Source organism: Serinus canaria, chromosome 2 (genome assembly GCF_022539315.1).
Source record: "Serinus canaria isolate serCan28SL12 chromosome 2, serCan2020, whole genome shotgun sequence".
NCBI lineage: Eukaryota > Metazoa > Chordata > Aves > Passeriformes > Fringillidae > Serinus > Serinus canaria.
This window is the reverse complement of record NC_066315.1, coordinates 14045543-14065268: the sequence shown is the minus strand read 5'-3', so window position 1 is coordinate 14065268 and position 19726 is coordinate 14045543. Positions and strand designations below refer to the sequence as shown.

Genomic DNA, 19726 nt, shown 5'->3' with positions numbered 1-19726 from the left:
CAGACTCAGCTCCAATACTAATGGGGGAAACAGAGGATTATTGGCACTGTAAGTATTGCTTTATTCATAAATCTGCTGTCTGCCATTTTCCACCATGCCAACATTCCTGTGAAGGGCTCCCCTCAGACCTCAAAACACACAAGAAATGCAGAGAGGGTTCCTAACACATGTCTGGATTTGGCCAGATTGCAGTGGGCGTCCTTCTGACAGTGCTGTCCTTGGGCAAAGGACTCCATGCTACAGCACAGAAGATTTTGCCACAGAGGTAAGTCTTAAAAATGTGCCTCTTAAATGTCATAGGCATGGCCTAAAATAACACAACACACTAAACAATGTGGGTTTTGCCTCTGAGGACAGCCTTCAGGTGCTCAGATGGGCTGTAAACTTTTCTTTTCTTTTCTTTTCTTTTCTTTTCTTTTCTTTTCTTTTCTTTTCTTTTCTTTTCTTTTCTTTTCTTTTCTTTTCTTTTCTTTTCTTTTCTTTTCTTTTCTTTTCTTTTCTTTTCTTTTCTTTTCTTTTCTTTTCTTTTCTTTTCTTTTCTTCTCTTATCTTTTCTTCTCTTTTCTTCTCTTTTCTTCTCTTCATTCACAGGATGACACACACAAACTATTAGGAACAGTATAAAAACACATCTGTTAGGAATTTTTTAAACTCAATATCTGCAGCAGTTTTCATAGGGGTCTACAGGCAGTACCAAGACAAGAATGGAAACAGCCTTTTATTCTAAATTTCATATGTACAAGGAAAGCCATTTTACACAGTTTTGTAAATTCTGTGTAAAAAAGCTATTGTCATCCAATGTCACTGTGCTTACACTAATAAGAACTTTTAAACATGGAGTACATTATTAACAACAAAAACTGTTAACAAACAGGCATAAAAGACACAGATATGTGTGCTGATATTTCACATACATTCTAGAAATGAGTTGGCGCAAAAATAAAATGTGCCAGTAAAAAAAAAGGCTTTTTTTTTAAATCACGCAATACATGATTTTTTTTTCTTGCTTTCTCTCCTTTTTTACACAATATGCTGAGATCCATTCTCAAGCCTTTTCACATCAGGATTTGCAGGCACTTCAGCAACCCAGCTATATTTTTTACAATACATGAAGTTCAGACCAACAAACAGAAAAACAGCTGCTGCAAAAGAAATTCTCATATCCCATATGCACATTCAAATATTACTCTCTGCTAGAGCAATCGTTTTCTTTAGTAAGTTTTGGATACTGACATGTTTTCAGGATGATGTGTAACAGTTTGTCTCCCTTTATCTCTCATTCATGTACTTAAACGTTTCTTTCTAATGTAGCATCACGATGTAACAATATGGTATATGGAAGCACAAAGGAAATTGTCCACAAAGCTTCACAATGTCTAAAAAGAGGGAATTGTTCTCTTTACAGGTATTTGATCCAAAGAAAAACTTTGATTTCCTCTGCTCTTGCGTGGAGCTATCTCCAAAATTTGTCCAAAGACTACTGTGTACTAGATGAGCTGACATGGCACCCTCCCTAGTTCTCTTCCTAAAGTGTCATATGACCAAATTAATTTAGAAGCAAAGCAAAGCAGAACTCAATTGCATGTGTGTTCAGAATTTCCCATCTTTAATAAAATAGTGAAATATACTTATCAAAGATTTCCCTGTGTCTGTATAAATAATCTCTCTCCAGTTATTTCATTTGTAATGGACTGTGCATTAAGATTGTAAGGCAATTGGAACAGGATTCTCAGGATAACTGAAAGCTTAATATTGTTTTCCTCATGAGTCAGGATAAAGGCTTTTTTAATAAGCTCAGAGTGGGGAGAGAGAGAAAAAAAAGAGTGCATATGTGCATAATAGAAGAGGGATAGTTTTTCATCATATAGACACTTAAATATTGATCAACAAAGACTGGTAATGACTCCACCATAAAACATATCAGAACTCCAACTGCAATTCAGAGTAGAGCTCAGCCTTATTCACTCAAAAGTGATATGTACACCTCCTTCTGACCCAAGAGAAATAATACAGGACATGTCAATGCTTCCTTCAACCTCAAATTCATTAATTTTATGCCACAAAGCTGCATGTCGGTGTAATAAGTCACTGCAAAGTAAAACACATTACAACAAATCCTAGCAAAAAGCCATTGACAGCTACAGGACTGGGCTACAGAACTGGGAAGGCAGGGACAGCACTGCTCACTTCCACTATGATTGTCAGATGGCGGAATGCCCTTCCACGGATTCAACACTTGGGACAGAACGGCAAAGACATAAGGCCCACCAATGCTTTGCCCAGATTTTCAAAGGCACTGAAATAGAAAATGGATATATTCCTTAGTACCATCAGCGTAAAAAGTTTTCAAAATAGAAGTCTTTATATGAAAATGTTCCTTATTGCATGGTAAGTTGATCCTCCTTCTCTTCACCTCAAGAATAAAACGGTCTTCCCTTTTCTGGTGTTTGCAATCTGTTCAGCCTCGCTACCTGAGATGGTGAAGGCGGTACATCTTGTCTGAAAGGACCTTTAGGAGGGGCATAGTTAGGGTCCTGAATTTTCTTATATGAGTCATAGTTGCTAGGCCCTTCAGAAGAAGTTTTTTTTTTCAGTTGTTGTTCTTTCCGCCTCTGCTCTTGACGAAGCAGTTCTTGTGTTTCTAGCATCACCCTGGCATTAAAGCCATGTCCCCCCATATAGCCATTCCTTGATCCCTGGTAGCTGGAATATCTGGGATTTTCCTTTGCAGTCTGGAATCCTTCTCCAGGGGAATAACTCTGCTCCCAGGAGTCTTGAGATACAGAACTGGCATTTTTCCTGCTTTGCCTGAAAAGAAAAATGAAAAAGGTTTTTAAGACAAATGTCCTGGTTCATCTTTGACTGTTATTGACAACAATCACTGGAAAGAAAAGAGCTTCTGCCATGCCATCAGCTTTTGCCCAGAGATGGCGTTCTCTAGAAGTCACTTTCTAGAGTCACAGTTCTCTTCTGCCCCAAAATGTTTTCTTGTCTCTTGTGTTGAGAGAACAATCCCTAGAAGCTGAATGATATTTCTAGGTGTCTGCAGGAGGAATATGCCATGAAAACCCATCCAGCTACAATTACCCTCATGTTCTCATTGAAAGTGTTGCATTCAGTTGCAGACTAAGAAAGACTATAGGTGTTTCTGTGCTTCCTAAGAATGCAGCCAGCAATTGTAAAGTCACTCATGAAAGATTTGAATCTAGACTGACACTTGATTAAATATGCAACAGGCAGGTCCTCAAAACACTTCCCCTAACACTGCACAAGTCAGAAGATAAAGCCCAGTTTCTTCCTGCCATGTCCAGAACTAAGGAATTTTGTGCTATAAGGAGTGTTTCCCAGTCTGCTATAGCTTTCATAAAAGAAGAGGCAGAGATAAAATTTTTGCTCATTTTTTGGCTCCAGGGAGTAGATAAATAGGCCAAATACACATAGGAATTACAAATTCTTATCTCTTTTCACAATAAATCACCACATTATTTTGAAGACAGATTATGGTTTTGAAATAACTTTAATTTACTATCAAACTGCTAGATGCTTGTATGAATTTAAAATAAGATTGGTGGTGATAAAGTGAAACAATTTTGTGCTGCAGCAAAAGAGATACCCACTTTGAGATTAAAATTAGAGTATGAGAATCAAGCAATAAAATAAAATATATTGCGACATAAATCAATAAGAAAATAATTTAGTTGTTTGTATATGGCTTGGTTTTTCATGTCATCACGTATGACAGTGTGGCCTCATCCAATGGATATGCAGGGGAGAGACAGGAGAACTGGAAAAATTTTCGTACCACTACTAAAAGTAAAAAGTCACCTAATGTTTTTGCAAATTTCCCTCTACATGTATAATTTGAAAATTACCATATCTACCTTATTTCATAACTGATTCTGAGGCCTCTGGACAAAAAATATTATGCAAGATAAATGTGAATTATTGCAGAAAAAGTTACAACATAATGTAAATTCTTACAAAATTTTTATAGCTGTTATTGGTAATCTCATATCCAACTTTGCCAAAGCAACAATGCTTCTGAGTCATGTTTTATCACTCCCTGGAACAAGAGCAAATTGAACGAACCTCTGTAGGCTATGAAACTGACAGGTTCCTGATCTAGAGCAAGATAAATTTTAAGTAATACAAAATTAACATGGAGTCAAACCTTTCTCTTACAGTTTCACATGGGACAAGATGACTAGTTGAATCAATTTAATTTACTGACTGTTTTCTGGTACTTGTTCAAAATTAGCTGGCACAGTTTCCCTGTCTTTCTGGGAAGTTCCTTTAAAATTGACTCAAGAGTTTATTTGCCTTCAGTACTAAAGACTTGAATGTGCAAAGGGGAAAAAATAGGAGGCTCTTAGAGAATTCACAGGATGAAAGGCAACAAAGCTCAGGAATGAAGCCAGGGTACAAACTTCAATCATTACAAAGTCATGGTTGCAACATTAGTTTTCAGAGTAACAGTAGGATTTCTTTAAAGATCAGTCACAGTGTTAGGAACAGTTTGTAAAGCTGGAGAACTCGATGCCCCAGGTTGTTACAGGAGTATTGTGGTATTTGCAGTGCTGAACATTACCCCTGCAGTTCCCTCTGCTCTCAGCACAGCTGAAACACCCAGAGAGCTCAAACTAATCCATTAAATTATCATTAATTACACAGTAACGTGCATTGCTAGATTGCTTGCCATTTTTCAAGTTGAAAACCACCTTGAGTAAAGTTCTCAGTAACTCTTCCCAAAACAAGCATTTCTGTGAGCTGTTCTATGATCTATTTTTCATATTTCTTGTTGATTAATTTTCTTGTAGATTAATTTTCACCTTAGAGTTTTTAATTTCTGCCACTGAACAGCACTGCAACTGATTCCAACTTTTAAATGCTACCAGCCATTGTGAACAGGGGAAGCAAGTTTCAAGAATCATAGTTTTAAAACTATAAATTAACATGGTTGAGTGGGGCTAGCAGAACTGAAAGAGAATTTCTCAGGAAAAACAATATGTCATTAATAGGTGTGGTCACTTCCAAAGGAAAGCAGAGATAAAAAGAAGAGGGGATATAAAGATTTTCAAGATGAAAAACTAATGATCTCAGAAAACACAGGAACTACCTTTCTCTTTCCCATCTTCCAAACTTAACAGAAAAATTTTACACTGAAAGGTGTTAAAGCATTTGAAAATCTGAAACTGTTTTGTTTTCAAAGATACTGCTATGATACGAGTTGATGGCCAGATAACTTTGCTCTAAAGCTTTTATTTGTTTCCAAAAAAAATAGTTATAATATACCTGGTAAAACAAATCTTGTCACAACAAATTTTTTTTCCACACCATTTCCACACAAGTCATGAAAAATAACACAGCCTTATTGAAAAGCAATTTGACACCAAGCTCTGGTGTAAATTATTCTCCATTCAACCATTGCTGATATTTCAAAATGCAAAGACTATTTGCATAATGCTTAACTATGATAGTTAATTTGTAATACAAGCTGGCTAAACTTCTATTAATTCTTAAAACTAAACATCAAGTAAAAGCCATTTTGCCCAAACTACTAATCCTTTAAGGCACCTACTATTTAAAAAAAACATAGGCTTGTTTACACAAAAAAATGGATTAATTTTCAGCATTCTATATCTATTAAAAATTTATATATGCAAACTTGAAGACCTTTGGTTTCTTGGATCATTTTCTCAGTTCCATATTTTTTTGCTGGAGGTCTTGAAATTTTTTTCTCTTTTAATGTTTTTCCATAGTAACATCTCAAAGATAGAATTTCTACCCAGTAAGGAATTAGGCAAGAGAAAAGAAAATCATCTGACATATCAAAATGGGACACCTCATGTCATGCTCAGGAGACTTTTGTAATTGCAGAAAATTAAACTGGATGGTGTCCCACAAAGAATAGGTTTGTTTTAATATTTCAATTCTATTGGGTGCTGAATGTCATCAAATTCCCCTGAAATCAGCTCTGAAGAAATTCTCTGAAGCAATTCTCAGCTACCACATGCTCTCACTTAAGAAATTCTGTGCCTCTTCCACAGTGAATACATTCCACCTGATATCAATGCTGAACAAAGGTGTCTGCACAAAGTCTGACATTTTCCCCCACAAATGAAATTAGCTGCAGGCTCCTAGGCACAAACAGCTTTGGAAGTTCCCATACCTGGGCAAGGAGCTGTACTGGCGCTGGGCTTGCTGGAAACTCTCTCGTTCCTCCTGCCGCTGCCGCTGCATTTGGACCTCTACTGACACAGAGTGCCTGCCACTCTGTGAGTATGTCTTGGTGTTTGGCTACAAAACAAAAATGAAAGTGTCTTAAACAAAGCAGAAAAACACCCACAAAAGAGCTAACATTTAAGTTGCTATTGTACAAATACAGCGATACTTGTTTTAACATGTAGTTCAAGCAGCTCTTGCACAATAATTAGGGTAAATTCTGACCCGTAACAGTGGCTCGTGCTAAAAATTCTGTTTCTGACCTACTATTTCTGAGATGTATGAGCAAAGAATCATCCAGAATGTGTTATGCTTTTATGGCAATACTGTAATTTAAATTAAGTCAGCGGAACAGATTTTAAGACTCTGAGTTGGCCTAGCCATGGTAATGCTAAGTTCTACACCCCCCTAAGGATTTGAGGGGAGAAGGAGCACAGCAGCTCCTTTGAACCTCACCAAAACACTCAAGTGATGCTCTGCCTTAGTGGAACCATCCTATTTTTCAGTTGGGCCAAAGACTGGGAAAACATTTTCTGGTTCAATATGATCAAATAGATAAATTCAGCAAATCTCTTGTGGACAATGAGGACTCCTGTATCTCTGCGTAGGACCTTGATGAGGTGACAATTTGAAACGTTGAAGCCAATACTAAAAGCAAGTAAAAATGGATGGTCTTCCTGAGAATAGAGAGTATTACAGGTCAAGATCTGTCAGAATGGCTGGATTCAAACTTTGGAACAGGGAAAAGTTTACTTTTGTAGAGATACCTATCACTTTCTTCAGATTTTGTGATTTCATTTTGCAAAATAAAGTGTCAGAAAAATCAAAGAATGCTATGAGCTTTTCTTGTTGTTTTACTAATGAGGTTTTGCCTACAAAGAAACAAAGCATTAGTTTTTTTCTCCTTAAAATTACCAGTACTATTCAGAAAGTGTAAGTTTAAATATGGGGAGGTTAGGGAGCATAACCACTTGTCTGAGTCTGGGACTGAAACAGCTTGTCTCAGACTTACTTTTAAAAGCATGTTTTGCCTTTTTATCTCTGCTTTTCCTCAAAACAAGCATCTCTTGGTTTTTTTCCATTATAGTTTCTGCAGCAGAAAGAGATGGCTCACAAATATATGCAAGAGAAAAAAGATTTCCAAAAGCTTTGCACATAGAAGACAAGTTTTAGAAACTAGAGTTGTCATTTGTGACAAGTGTCTGACTATAGTCATGCACCTGCAGGTAGCCAAAAACAACAAGTTTTAAACAGGTGTACAACTTTTAGAAATTTGTTGTCAATGAGAAGGCACTTCAGACAGAGCATCAGTCTCAGCTCAGAATTTAACACATACAATTTTCCCATTACAAGAAGATAACTGGGTGAAAGAATCAGAATGTGAAAACACAGACTAGGAATAACAGAGAACTCATTTAAGAGAATCCTGAATGTAACAGTAAGGTCTATTTCAGAATAGGTTATTTTTTACTCTGTAAGAACCACAGTAAAATAGTGTTTCTAATGAAAAAATGCTTTCGGAATGGTGAGATGAAGCAACAAATTGAGAAAACAGAATCATGTGTCAGCCTTGTGGGAAATTTTTTTGAGATGAATAAGCTGTACATATGTATGTCCAAACCAACAACCCCCACAGAGATTTCCCACTATATTAAATAAGGGCTACACATACAGGGCAGCATTTCAGTTATTGCATATGTCAACATTTCTAACTTTCTTGACTTTATTGAGAGTCTTCTGACATTTGGTATTTTATTGAAGGGCTCAGCTTATGGAAGGGAGTGATTACCTGAAAATCATAGGTTTTATTTGTGAATTCTCTCCTGTGTGGTTATAAGCAGCTTACAGCAAACCAGAGGGAAAGTCAAAAGTTCCCCTATCAACTTCCCCATAAAGAATAAAAACATTTAAACTAAGATTTTACAGCCAATCTCCTCATTTCATGGGTTTCACTTCAACAACATTGGAAAGCTTGCAGCTACATTATGTCATATGTGAGAAAGTAGTTATCACAGATAAGACATGAAATCAGAATTGCTTCTCTTTATTTGAAAACAGTTTCACTTTTTTCAGTTGGCTGTAAATATAATGGATTAAAGAACTTGACAGTACAGAGAATGGTTAAATCACCAAAAAGGTGGAGATAGGATTGAGCTGCTGCTCAGTTTAGGTATATACAGGACAATAAAATACATCATCTCTCCACACACACACACACACACACACACACACACACACACACACACATGTGGAGAGATGAAGTTACCACAAAAGCCTGCAGTAAAGTGACAGAGGCTCTGGAAGTCCTAATGGAGTATGAATGGACTAAGATCAAAATGCAACTTCAGAGATATTTCTTTTTAATGCACAGAGGAGCCAATGGTTCCATAGAGGCAGGAGCTGTCACTCCTGTCTGCCTGCTGTAGTGCATGGCCAGAATGACAGGATCTGAGGAGTCAGGTCTGGATTCTTTGCAGTTCAGGAAGAATTTCATCTAATGGACGATATTTATAATTTGATGGGTCTAAAGGCAAACATCTCAAATCCATTATCTGATTTACTGAAGGTATGCCCTGTTAAACTAAGAGGATTTGCAATACTTAGCTAATCTGGAAAGGACATATATCTAGTCTGAATGTTGTTCACATCTACAATAAGCTGTTCATATAATTGAAACTATTATCTCATTTCAAGTATCCAAAAATATGTCAATGAGACACAAAAATCCTCCCTTTGTATGGAATCATAAATTCCATGTCATAACATATATACACATAGACAGGTACATTCAACCATCTTATTAATGAAAAGGCAGTTCTTGCAAAACTTTTCATTCAAAACCTCAGTGATACCATTGTGAATGCCCTTGATGTATGGTTATGATGATATAAAGACTTAATATATTCTATTTTGGACCCTTCACTCACTAAGTAAAATGCAAATCTCCATACAGTGATATAACTTTTCAATGTGCTGTTGATTAAAGTAACTAAACAAAAAAATATTTATATAATAAATAACTTTGCTCTTCAAAAACGAATTGGTAATTTTGTCTCAGTTTTCATAGTATACCTTTATACACATATATTTTAATAAAATCCATTCCTAAACACACATCTATAGAAATACCCAGTCCATTTATGTTAGCATAAAATGGAGAAAATTAAGAAAAAGAATGTTGCACTGTTTTCTGATCTTACAACAGAGCAAAAAAACCTGTACAAGGAACACACATAACACAGTAATTTTAACACTGATATCTGCACAAGGCTAAGTACAATTATAACAACCTGAAACCATCCAACAGAGCTGGCAACAGCTCAGTCCTCACAGAACAGATTGATAAGAACTCTGGCCTTGCTTGCAATGAGATGTATGACAAGCACTGACCTTTTAAATTAGGATGTGGTCAAGGCCACAATAACAATCAAGGCTGAGTTATACAAATAAATGTATGTTCATGTCTTCCACAATAGATTTAAGTGGCAATGATAGTGCATTCAGCATTGTTAAACAATATTCAGCATATAAAACTGTGCTTTAAGGTAGATGAAATTACACAGCTCTCTTCCCAAAGATGCATTAACTTAAAACCAGGGCTGCAAAGTTTAAAGTTTCTACCTTCTCACTTTATGCAAACAACATTTTTCAGGTTACAGAGAGTAGCTCTGTAACAGAACATGTAACCCTCATGCCTCAAGTTGCAGTGACCATTATCAGCAGTCCAGGACAAGATATTTTAGGGACAAAGGTATCTCCTCTCTTTTCCTACCTATCCCAGGGGCTGCTTCCACAGCTTCTGTCCCTGCACTGTGGCATTTGTACCCACACCGGGTAGTTCTGTGTGGTGGCAGCAGGGATCCCTCTGGAATGGCACAGATCAAAGCTGCCACTGAATTACAGAGAGGAGATCATGGAGTCATCCAGGGCACTGGCTTTTCCAGGAGACCCAACCAGTTCAGGTGACAGGAGATCTACCAATGACAGTGACATACCTATCTGACAGCCTAGAGCCACAGGGACAAGCTGGGAGAAGTGCTTACTCAGACTCACAGAACTCTTTGGGTTGATAAAGAAATAGTTAACAAGGAGATTACTAAAGGAGCAATTCCCTTAGTACTTTCCCAGTTATTAAGAAACCCAACTACTTTATTAAAATAAATGTGCTAATTTGTTTTTTTCCAGATTAATCTTTGTGTTTAACCAAGAAGTTTAAAGTTCACCTGGGAACTTGGCAGGCACAAGGCCCCCCAAAAGTCTGTGGTTCTCATGGTGCAGCACTAATTAGAAATAGATAAGATTAAATGACCTTGCCTGCTTTATGTGTAAATGTACTTGACACAGATGACAGACAATCCAGCAACTGTGTATATCAAAATTCAGAATGATAAAAAACATTCAGTGTCTCAGGGAGATGTCCTTGAAAACTATTTTTGTTTCCATCTTTGTGTTTATGTTGCTATGGTGAACAGAACATATAGCAGCATGTCTTTTAAAAATTGCCAACAGGTGCATGCATTAACTCAAGCAACATGTAAGAAAATCCCATCCCTTTCTGTACCTTTCTATGGTGTATATGTAGGAAGCTGAGCAGAATGGAACAATGATTTCTGTTCTGTATTAGGAGCAGCAGAAGGAAAATCTTCAGTATGGCAGAAACAAACCACTAAGCCCTGAAATTCTGCTTGAGGTATTTATGCTCACTGTGAGCTATAAATATGGTTTTTTACTAAGTAAAATGACTTAATTTCATTTTAAAATCTTATATCTTAATTTTTAATTTCAAATATATCAGTAGATTAAAGCTAGGGAGTAAAAAAAAAAAGTTAAAAATAAAAAAAAGGTAAAGTTAGAGCCTAAACCTTAGCAAAAATTGCTAGTATTTTATTAAATCCTTTGCAGATTTGATATATAAAATGGATATTAACTACACAGGTAAAGAGAAATTACCTGTGGATACACTTTTCTAAAAGCTATTATAATAATAATTTTGGTTTCCTCTCTGAAAGAGATTGTGAGATAGGAGAAACTGCAATTTAGCTTCTAAGGTTTTTGTCTACTGCAATACTCTGTTAGATATTGCCTAATATCTTGCATAAAATATCCTAAAATAGATTCTTGAAATGGATTAATAATAGAATTATTACAATACTTCTCTTTCTCATTAATATGTTGAGTAATTTTACATAATTTACAGACTGATATAAACTTTACAATGTTTGTATTGAATGAAGTCTTTTATTAATTTTTTCAGGTAATATTCATATGCTGTGGTCAAGGTTATAGCAATAAAAATGTTTCCTAAAGAATTTTAGGCTATTTAAAATTTAGTATGGCTTTGAGCAGGTCAAGGACTTGACTACAGGGATAAGAAATAAGTATATTAAGCAGAATTAAAAGATTTTTTTTTCCTATAGAGACAAGACCTCCACACCAACAAACAGCAGAAAATACCCAAGCAGAAAAAACCCAGCCCTTCAGAGCCTTTAGCTATCAAGCCATGTATAGATATATTATTAGGACTCCTGGAGTCTTTTCTCTATGAAAATCATGTAATTATTTACTTTTCACAAATTTGTGCGTGTAATTAAAGCTATACTCAGCCAAGTCAGGTAGTGTATATATTATGACCCAGTTAGCTGTTATCTTTAGAAAATCAAGCATATTTTTATTTGACTCCTAAATATTTAAAGTACATTTTGCTCAGCTGCTCTCTCCACACCAGATTTTTCCTGTCATTCAAATACATCCAGCATGACTGGAGATGAATGTATTTGTGAATGGAATCTGCCACCTCCCGTTTTCAGCACCAATTATTGTATTGAATATGATGAAATAAAGCACCAACTTTTGTCCCTCAAGCATCTTTGTGGGCTTTTTTGGATCACTGGTGTGCTTCCACAAGCAGGACTGGCAAGCAGCTGTAGTGTTTTCCATGGATTTAAAATGCTCTTTTTTTAAATTGGATTGTTCACTCCCATGGCATTTAGGGCTACAGAGCTGTGGTTTTGTTATTGAAGGGGTGGGTGTGTCTGTTAATCAAGATATGACTAGGCAAAAATACAAGATGTGGAACAAATTACATCCAAGTCCCCTAAAGTCTGGAACTGGTACAAGGTAAGCCTCAGCAGACCTAACACAATCCAGAAAAGCACAGAAAACAGAGGCTCAGCTTTGGTACAAAACAGAAAAATCAGCCCCAAAAGAATCCTCATTGGTATAAAAGTGTCATAGCAACATCAAGGGCCTTAAATATTAGCAGACACACTGTAATTCCATGCAATTCTGCATGTCCAGATACACTTTTCTGCACTTTGACTGGAATTAACACCAGCAGGATTAAAATGGATTAATTAAATTTTATGTTATTTTTATCTTTTTTTTTCCATGCAACATCAGGCCTGTAGTATTGCCCTTGAAAGCCTCTTGCACCTCACTTTTTGAAATACAAACACATAAAAAGCACCACATAAAAGAAAAAACAGAAAAGCTATGAAGCCTGAGAAAGTCATCCTAAAATAAACAAATGCAAAAATCTCTTCCATAAAGCTTTGACTCAGCTTACAGAACCAGTGAATTTTAGACCTGGCTCGATGTTGCAACATTTAGGCAGTTATTTAAACCCTAACAGTGTGTCATTCAAATGGCCTTGAGCAGAAATGTTATGCTGCTTAATAGACAGTGTCATCTCATTCCAGCACTATCACTTTTTGTGTCTGTTCAGCTGCCTGATGCTGCTGAACACTCGCAGGCAGTCAAGTACTTTGTTTACTGGCAGGACAAACACAGAAGGGCAAAATGTCCAGTGCTGTTGCATTGCTCAAGTAAAGAGAAATGACCTTCACCTGATGGGCCTCAGCAGGAAGGGATGGGCCAGGCACCCACAGGTACCACTCAGAACCACTTGTGCTCCATGGAATGAGATCTGCCTCCCACCCAGCGAGGAGATTGAAGGTATCTGCCACAGGTAAATGGACTCCTGTGTCCATTAATAATCTGGGAGGAATTGGAGTTGGTGAGGTTTACAGGACCATTATTATAATATATTAGTGGGTTTCTGAGGCATTGAGCTCCTCTGAATATCCTCAGAGCTGCCAGATTTCCATCAGCATCCATTACTTCCACTGCAAACTCCATGTTCATTTAAACTTCCTTAAAGTAACCAACAGTCCCCCATCACGTCAGCACTTCATTCCCTATCCTCAACCATCCCATCAGCTTGGTAATGAGAAATGCAAACTACTTATCACCTCATAGCACACACTTCTCCAAGGATGGGTTTTTCCTCTCTTTCTATCCAAACCAGGTCAGAGTTGGCTGCTGTCATCTTGTGGCTCAGAGGCTTCTCTGTATGCAAAGCCTTTTGTTTATGTAGGCTGCACAACCCATCTCCCTCAGGTGAAAACACTCTTTTCAACAATGGCCCACGTACAGTTGCACTTTGCACTGCTGTGGTTTGGAACCAGCAGCTCACAGATGGAGAAGACTGAAAAGACCCTGATGAATGTATCTAAGTATTTTCCTACACGTGCATTATAAACCAATTCTGCATTTTTTTGGTGTCATCGTTATTTAATAACACATCTGGATCTGTTTTGAGAGGTTGTCTGAAGAAAGTCCATCATTTTAGACCAACATGTTAAAGTAGTACAACACACTCCTTAAAAAAGAGGGTTATGGCTCTTTAAAACTGAAATGGCTGTGAAGTGCTGAAATGAATGAGATCATTGCTTTATCCTTTCCAAGCATTGTGATCTTGAAAGGCTGGAGTAGACGATGGAAAAATAAAATTATAAGTCAAATAGACTCTGGGCAACTTTTTTTTAAAGTACTTATCTAAAATAAAACATTTGGTCACCTTTGTATTTAACAACAGAGCAGCTCCTACAAAAGCAACAATAAGCTTCAGAACTAATATTAATACATTAAGCTGAATTAGTCACTTTGAGCTCATTTGCATGATCTGCAGAAGGGGAGTAAACAGAGAGATAACATTTGTTTGAATAAGAGAAAATAGAAAGGTCAATGTTCTGACCCAGAATTTAGGAAATTATTCCATTCCTAAGGTAATCAGTCTGTCATCCAAATAACTCCCTTCTTGTTCATTACAAGAAAGTATAATAAAAGCCAAGTTGACTGTCTAAAGTTGCTATGGCATTTAGATATACAACAATTTGGCCCACGACCTTCAGTAGTTAAGTTCCCAAGTCTTCAAGAGTGCAAGCTTTTCTCATACACAGTTTTCCCAAGAATGTTGCTGAAATCTCTCATTTGGAAACCAAACAGTAGCTGATATGGGTAACAGAAGGTATCAACTACACCCAGCCCCAGTCTACCCCAGATGGCTAAACTATCCCTGTGATGAGCTAGCATATTGTCTTCCCCACCTCAAACTGAAAGCATCTGCACATAAAAAGGAGTTTATATTATTTATTCCATTTCAGAGGAAGTTAGATGTTTTCTAATACAAGAAAAGAGAAGCCTATATCGTGATATTGTTGTTCTCAGTGACTTCAGACACAGACGTGGTGGCTCTCTGGCTTTTCTCCACCTCGGCCTTATGTATATGGCACTGCTGAGCAGCAATAACTCAAACTCACCACCCTAACCTGCTTCAGAGGAAGCTGAGAGATTATGCTGTTGTCACCACACAGTTCCCACTTTTTTGGGAACACAAACAAATTGTTCACTGTCTTTATCATGGAATTTTCAATAAAATTACAGTTTTTGCCTCACATTTAAAGGATCCTAATTCAGGATATGTAATTGATTAAAAAGCAGCACTAATTCATTCCATTATGTTAATCAAGATAAGCATGTGTATTTAAATAATTGTATCACATTACTGGATCAGTTTGAACAGGATTTAAAAGATCAATTAGGACATATATCTCAGTACAGAACTGTATCAGCTAATTTAAGTGTCAGAGAGGTACTATTGTAAAGGAAGCTCATCTCTCTTTTACTGTGAAAAGACATAGTTCTGCCTTTATGAAAATAACTAAACACAGTGATATTACTTCAGAGAAAATATCATTTACAAGGTTACATCTTCCATTATTTATTACTAGTATGTATTTTTTTCTCGTTTTCCTTGAAAACTTCAGATCAATAGGTACTGCCTTTGATACTAATCCAAGCAGTAACTCCCAGAGTCAAGGGTCTAACCACGGAGCAAATACTGCTGTCTGCACCCATGACAGATGGCTGAAGAAGTTTAGAACTGAAGTAAACATCAATGAACCAAAAATGGGGATCACAGCAAGGGCAGAAGTACGGAGGCAGAGCACCCTGCCTCCTTCTGGTCTGCTCCCAACCCCGCCAGGAAGAGCAGGAGTCAGCCAAGCGTCCCAGCTGTGGCAGGCCCTGCGCACTCACCCAGGGCTGCTCGAAGCTGTAAGTGCGTCTCCTGTCCTCCACGTCCTCGTCCTGCTTTGCCTGCTGGAACTCCTGTCGCAGGCGCTGTATCCGGTCGTGGTTGTTGGGGGTTGATCTGTTGCTGAAAGGGGAAGGATGGAAATGATCAATATACTTGGGAACTGCCACCTGGGACTGGGACTGGGACTGCTGCTGCAGTGCAGGACTGCAGACATGAAAATAATTTACAAGCATTTAGTCCGAAGACCTTTAGTTTTTTTTTTTAAGATTATTAATGCTGTTTGTCTAATAAAGAAATTTCAGATGTTGCAAGGACAAGACAAATAATATTTCTAAAAATTATCATAAGCTGTTGGCACCTTTTCAGTATATGTCACTCCTAGAGAATGAAGAAGAATAGATATAGTAGTGTCAGACTTAACATAAAGGGAAATTAAAAGTCCTAATGATCTCTGCTACTGAATAAACAAGAAAGATACTTTTCCCCGATCAATAAACTGTAGTACTATCCGATCTTTATTCACATCAAATTAATTACAATGTCTGGAGGCTCTACCTATATAAAATTTGGTTATTTTCCCCAATCAATAAGAGCCTGTCATCCCTTAGTTCTGTTTTTAACAGGTCTTTTAAATTGATCAGTCTGAAAGCATTAAAAGGCTTGGGGGCCAGTATAAAGCCATCCATTTGACAGGGCCATAGGCAGGAATGGATCTGGGCAGCAGGTGAGAGCTGGCTTCCCTTGGCCCCACAGACCCTGGTGGCTGGGGAGAGCTCAGTCCCAGAGGTACTGACACAAACCAGCACACCCAGAACCTTCAATTCCTCCAAAACCATCAATTTTTCCACAATCCCAGTAATCCACGCTCCACGGCACAGGTGTACACAAAACCATGTGCATGTAATGAAATATGCACAGGAATGGCTTATTTCAAAGAGAAGGGGAAAAGTGGGTATTTATTAATCTTGTTGACATTTTTCCAGCTGTGCAGCTCCCACCTGACCCTACAACCCCCCTCTTTCAAACATGGTAATGTGAGAACACAGAAAGCCTGACAAACAAATATGCTATATCAAGACTAACCAGAAACATTTTAATTTGTTCTTGTGGGCTTCTTGTGCCCTGCATTTCGTTGTTTATTTCAAAAGAGCTGATGAGGAATGAACATCTATTACTTTGTTTCAAAAGAGAAATCTGCAGAGAGACAATGGAAAGCAATTCCATAGATTTCCTTTCTTAGACACAGGGTACAATAAAACACAGTGAATTTATATCCTGTGTCTTCTTTCGTATGAAAAGAGACAATTCTTGAGCCCATTTGTGACTCTTTTCCATGTCTTTTGGGACTGGTAGGTGCAGGGGATTGGAGGTTATAGATGTTTGAGACATTACCTCCCACTCTTTTCAGTGCCAATAAATGGAGTTTATCAGTGCTTGGTTGGCTAGACAGAAAAATTAATATGGTTCTGGCAAAGGCTAATTTTTGAAGAGGTTTGGGTTGATTTATTTTTAAAATTTATTTGAAACCAAAGGCAAAGAAAAGGAAGGAATTTAGAGAAGTGTTTTCTTTCATGCTTTTTAAAAACCCAAATGGGAGCTTTAGGAAATGCTTTATTTGTAGGGTAAGTCAGTGTCTATGTGCTAATTGCCATTTTGAAAAGTACAATTAAAAGAAAGCTTAATTTAGAACAGGTGGAAATGAAACACTGGTATTTTCAAGATTTCCACTTCATTGTAGGTGTGTTGCTAATTTTATTTCTTTAATTCAACTTCATTTTGTGGAACAGCTTATCTCCATTTACAGTTTTATTTTATGTAAATTTATTCCTTATTGTCAAATTCTGCCCAGCTTTACTATACAACCACTTGTTTTTTTCCCATGCATTGCTATACACTTCACATTTTAAAGGGATTCATCACAATCCAATATAAGACAAGACACTTTTAAATGGTCTGTTGATTTTTAAAACTGTTATTGTTAATCCAACAAACAAGTAGTCCACTGCTTTCTACACAGACAGGTGTTTCCTACATGATAAATTGCACTTAAAAATGCAAAAATATAGTAAATATTGAAATTTCAGGCATATGTTTGAAAGAGAAAAGTAATTGAATTTCTGTGCAAAAATTCTGTGCCATCCATAGACACCTTGTAGTACTCAAGACGGTGAGTAAACAATCAGGGTTCTGTAATCAAGGTTGTTCCAGATTTTAGGGATCACAGTGCAGAAGTGACACTGAAGCAGTTTATCCAATGGCAAACAGAAGGTGAACTCCAAAGTACTGCACTAAACCTTGTGCACTATGCAGGGTACACTGTACCAGCCCCAAAATGGGCTACTGGAAGGGTTATTACAGACCTGAGGGCTTCTGCACATTTTGTGATAGTTATTCATTAAAACAATTACCTTATCAGAGGAATAGCAAGAAAATAAATGCATGGTGTCCATGCAATGAAGCCAAAATGTGTCTTTTCCCAAACAGCAAATGCATTAACTTGTCACCCTGCAGACACTGCAGAGGGGAGTAACAAAGGACAAGGAGGATCCTGGGATTTATGATCAACTTGTCTCCAGACCTAAGGACTTATTTTAATGCCAAAAAAACCCTTACAAAAAATGAAAAGAAAGAAGAAGTCATGCTGATTTAAGAAAAGTTATTCAAAATTATTAAAGGTTTGATAATGGCAGAGAAGATAAATCTTTTAACAATATTTCTATTTTATCTGAAAAGCAAGGGACATGACTCAGATTTAGAAAACTGCAAAAGAAGTGAATTATAAAAAGAACTATTTCACAGAAGAAAAAAGTGCAAAATTAGAAAAAGGCATTTCAGTATCTCCTCAAATTTCTTTAAGCTCAAAAAGTCTCTAAGAAACAGAAAGTGAGATCAAGTCAGTGGGTTAATAATAATAAAAAAATTAAATATTTTTTTATTTAGAAGAGGAAAAGGCAGAAAGCTAAGGAGGCACTAAGATACCTTTCTTAAAAGATTATTTGACGGCTAAGACTATATCTTAGATTCACCTCCTTTTGTTTCCATTTTCATTTCAACCTTATTTTGATTCTCCAGGTTAAATTACAGCTGCCTTAATCTTCTCACCACTGAGGGCTTGCACATCTCTGTCCTGGCCTGCCATGCTGTCACCTCTTTTTTTTCATGCCTTTTTTCATCCAGTTACTCTTATCATCAGTGCTTTTTTTGCTGTTTTTATGTCTCCCACTGCAATCCCTCTGCACTCAAGGAACACTTGGTACACCCACTTGATATCTCATTCAAATCCCAATTAGTACTTCTAGAAGGAGGAAATGTAAAAATCATAATCATTAGGGAAAACTGTCACCAATAAAATTTTGGAGTCAACAGTGCAAACCTAACTTTATTCCTTTTCAGATCCCAAGATGTTCTGCTTTATTTAAAAATCTTTATGTAAGTCACATCATTATCCCTTGGGGCAGAGCTAAACATGTGAAGGGTCCTTAGCTGGTCTAAAGCAAACTAAATTTTGACTTATTGGATGAATTGACCCAAGAAAGATAGGGTCATATCAACAGACTACTAGGATGCAGGCTGCAGGTGTTCTTGCTGCTTAAATTCCCATTGTGGGTGTATGGGGAAAGTCCTCAAAAGTTCAGTTAAATGTGCCATGTTTTGTTTGAGTCCTTCATTTAAATGCACTGAAAATCTGAAGGCAGATCCACCTCAAAGAATTCAGGACTACTAGCAGGAAGGAAGTTTACCTTGAAATACATCCAAAGTTTATTGAAGATTTAACCCATGCTAGCCTCAAAATTTTTAGCAAAACTGGAATTACAAGTCTCTACAGTAACCACAGCTTGCCCAAACAGCCTTCCCTTATGTCTACTTAATAGGTATAATAGGCAAATTCACAGGATGGCTGTGAATTTACTGAAGACAATTAGCACCTCCTAGCATCAGATACCAGTGATGTCCTTCTATCAAAGTGCTCTCAATGTTAAATGTTCTTAAAATAAATAAAATTCAAGGAAAGGCTTTTAGGGCCAAAGTTTACTTGGGTTGCAAAGCATCTGTGCTTTCTTGTATCACAGCTCTACTTGGCACCCCATTGCCTTCCATCTGCAGATGGCACATTTCACAATCAGT

General features: G+C 37.1%; 1 protein-coding gene across 13 annotated transcripts in view; it reads right to left on the bottom strand.

Moving 5' to 3' along the window:
• Positions 1-385: 385 nt before the first annotated feature.
• PARD3 (par-3 family cell polarity regulator) overlaps positions 386-19726 on the bottom strand; it is a 443013-nt gene continuing 423672 nt past the window's right edge. For all 13 annotated transcript variants that reach the window (XM_030229752.2, XM_030229789.2, XM_030229776.2 and 10 more), the window contains 3 exons: positions 15601-15721; positions 6170-6297; positions 386-2808 (listed from right to left, as the gene is read on the bottom strand). In XM_030229752.2, the coding sequence (XP_030085612.2) occupies positions 2415-2808; positions 6170-6297; positions 15601-15721 (643 nt within the window). In that variant the 3' untranslated portion in view covers positions 386-2414. The remainder of the gene's footprint in view (positions 2809-6169; positions 6298-15600; positions 15722-19726) is intronic.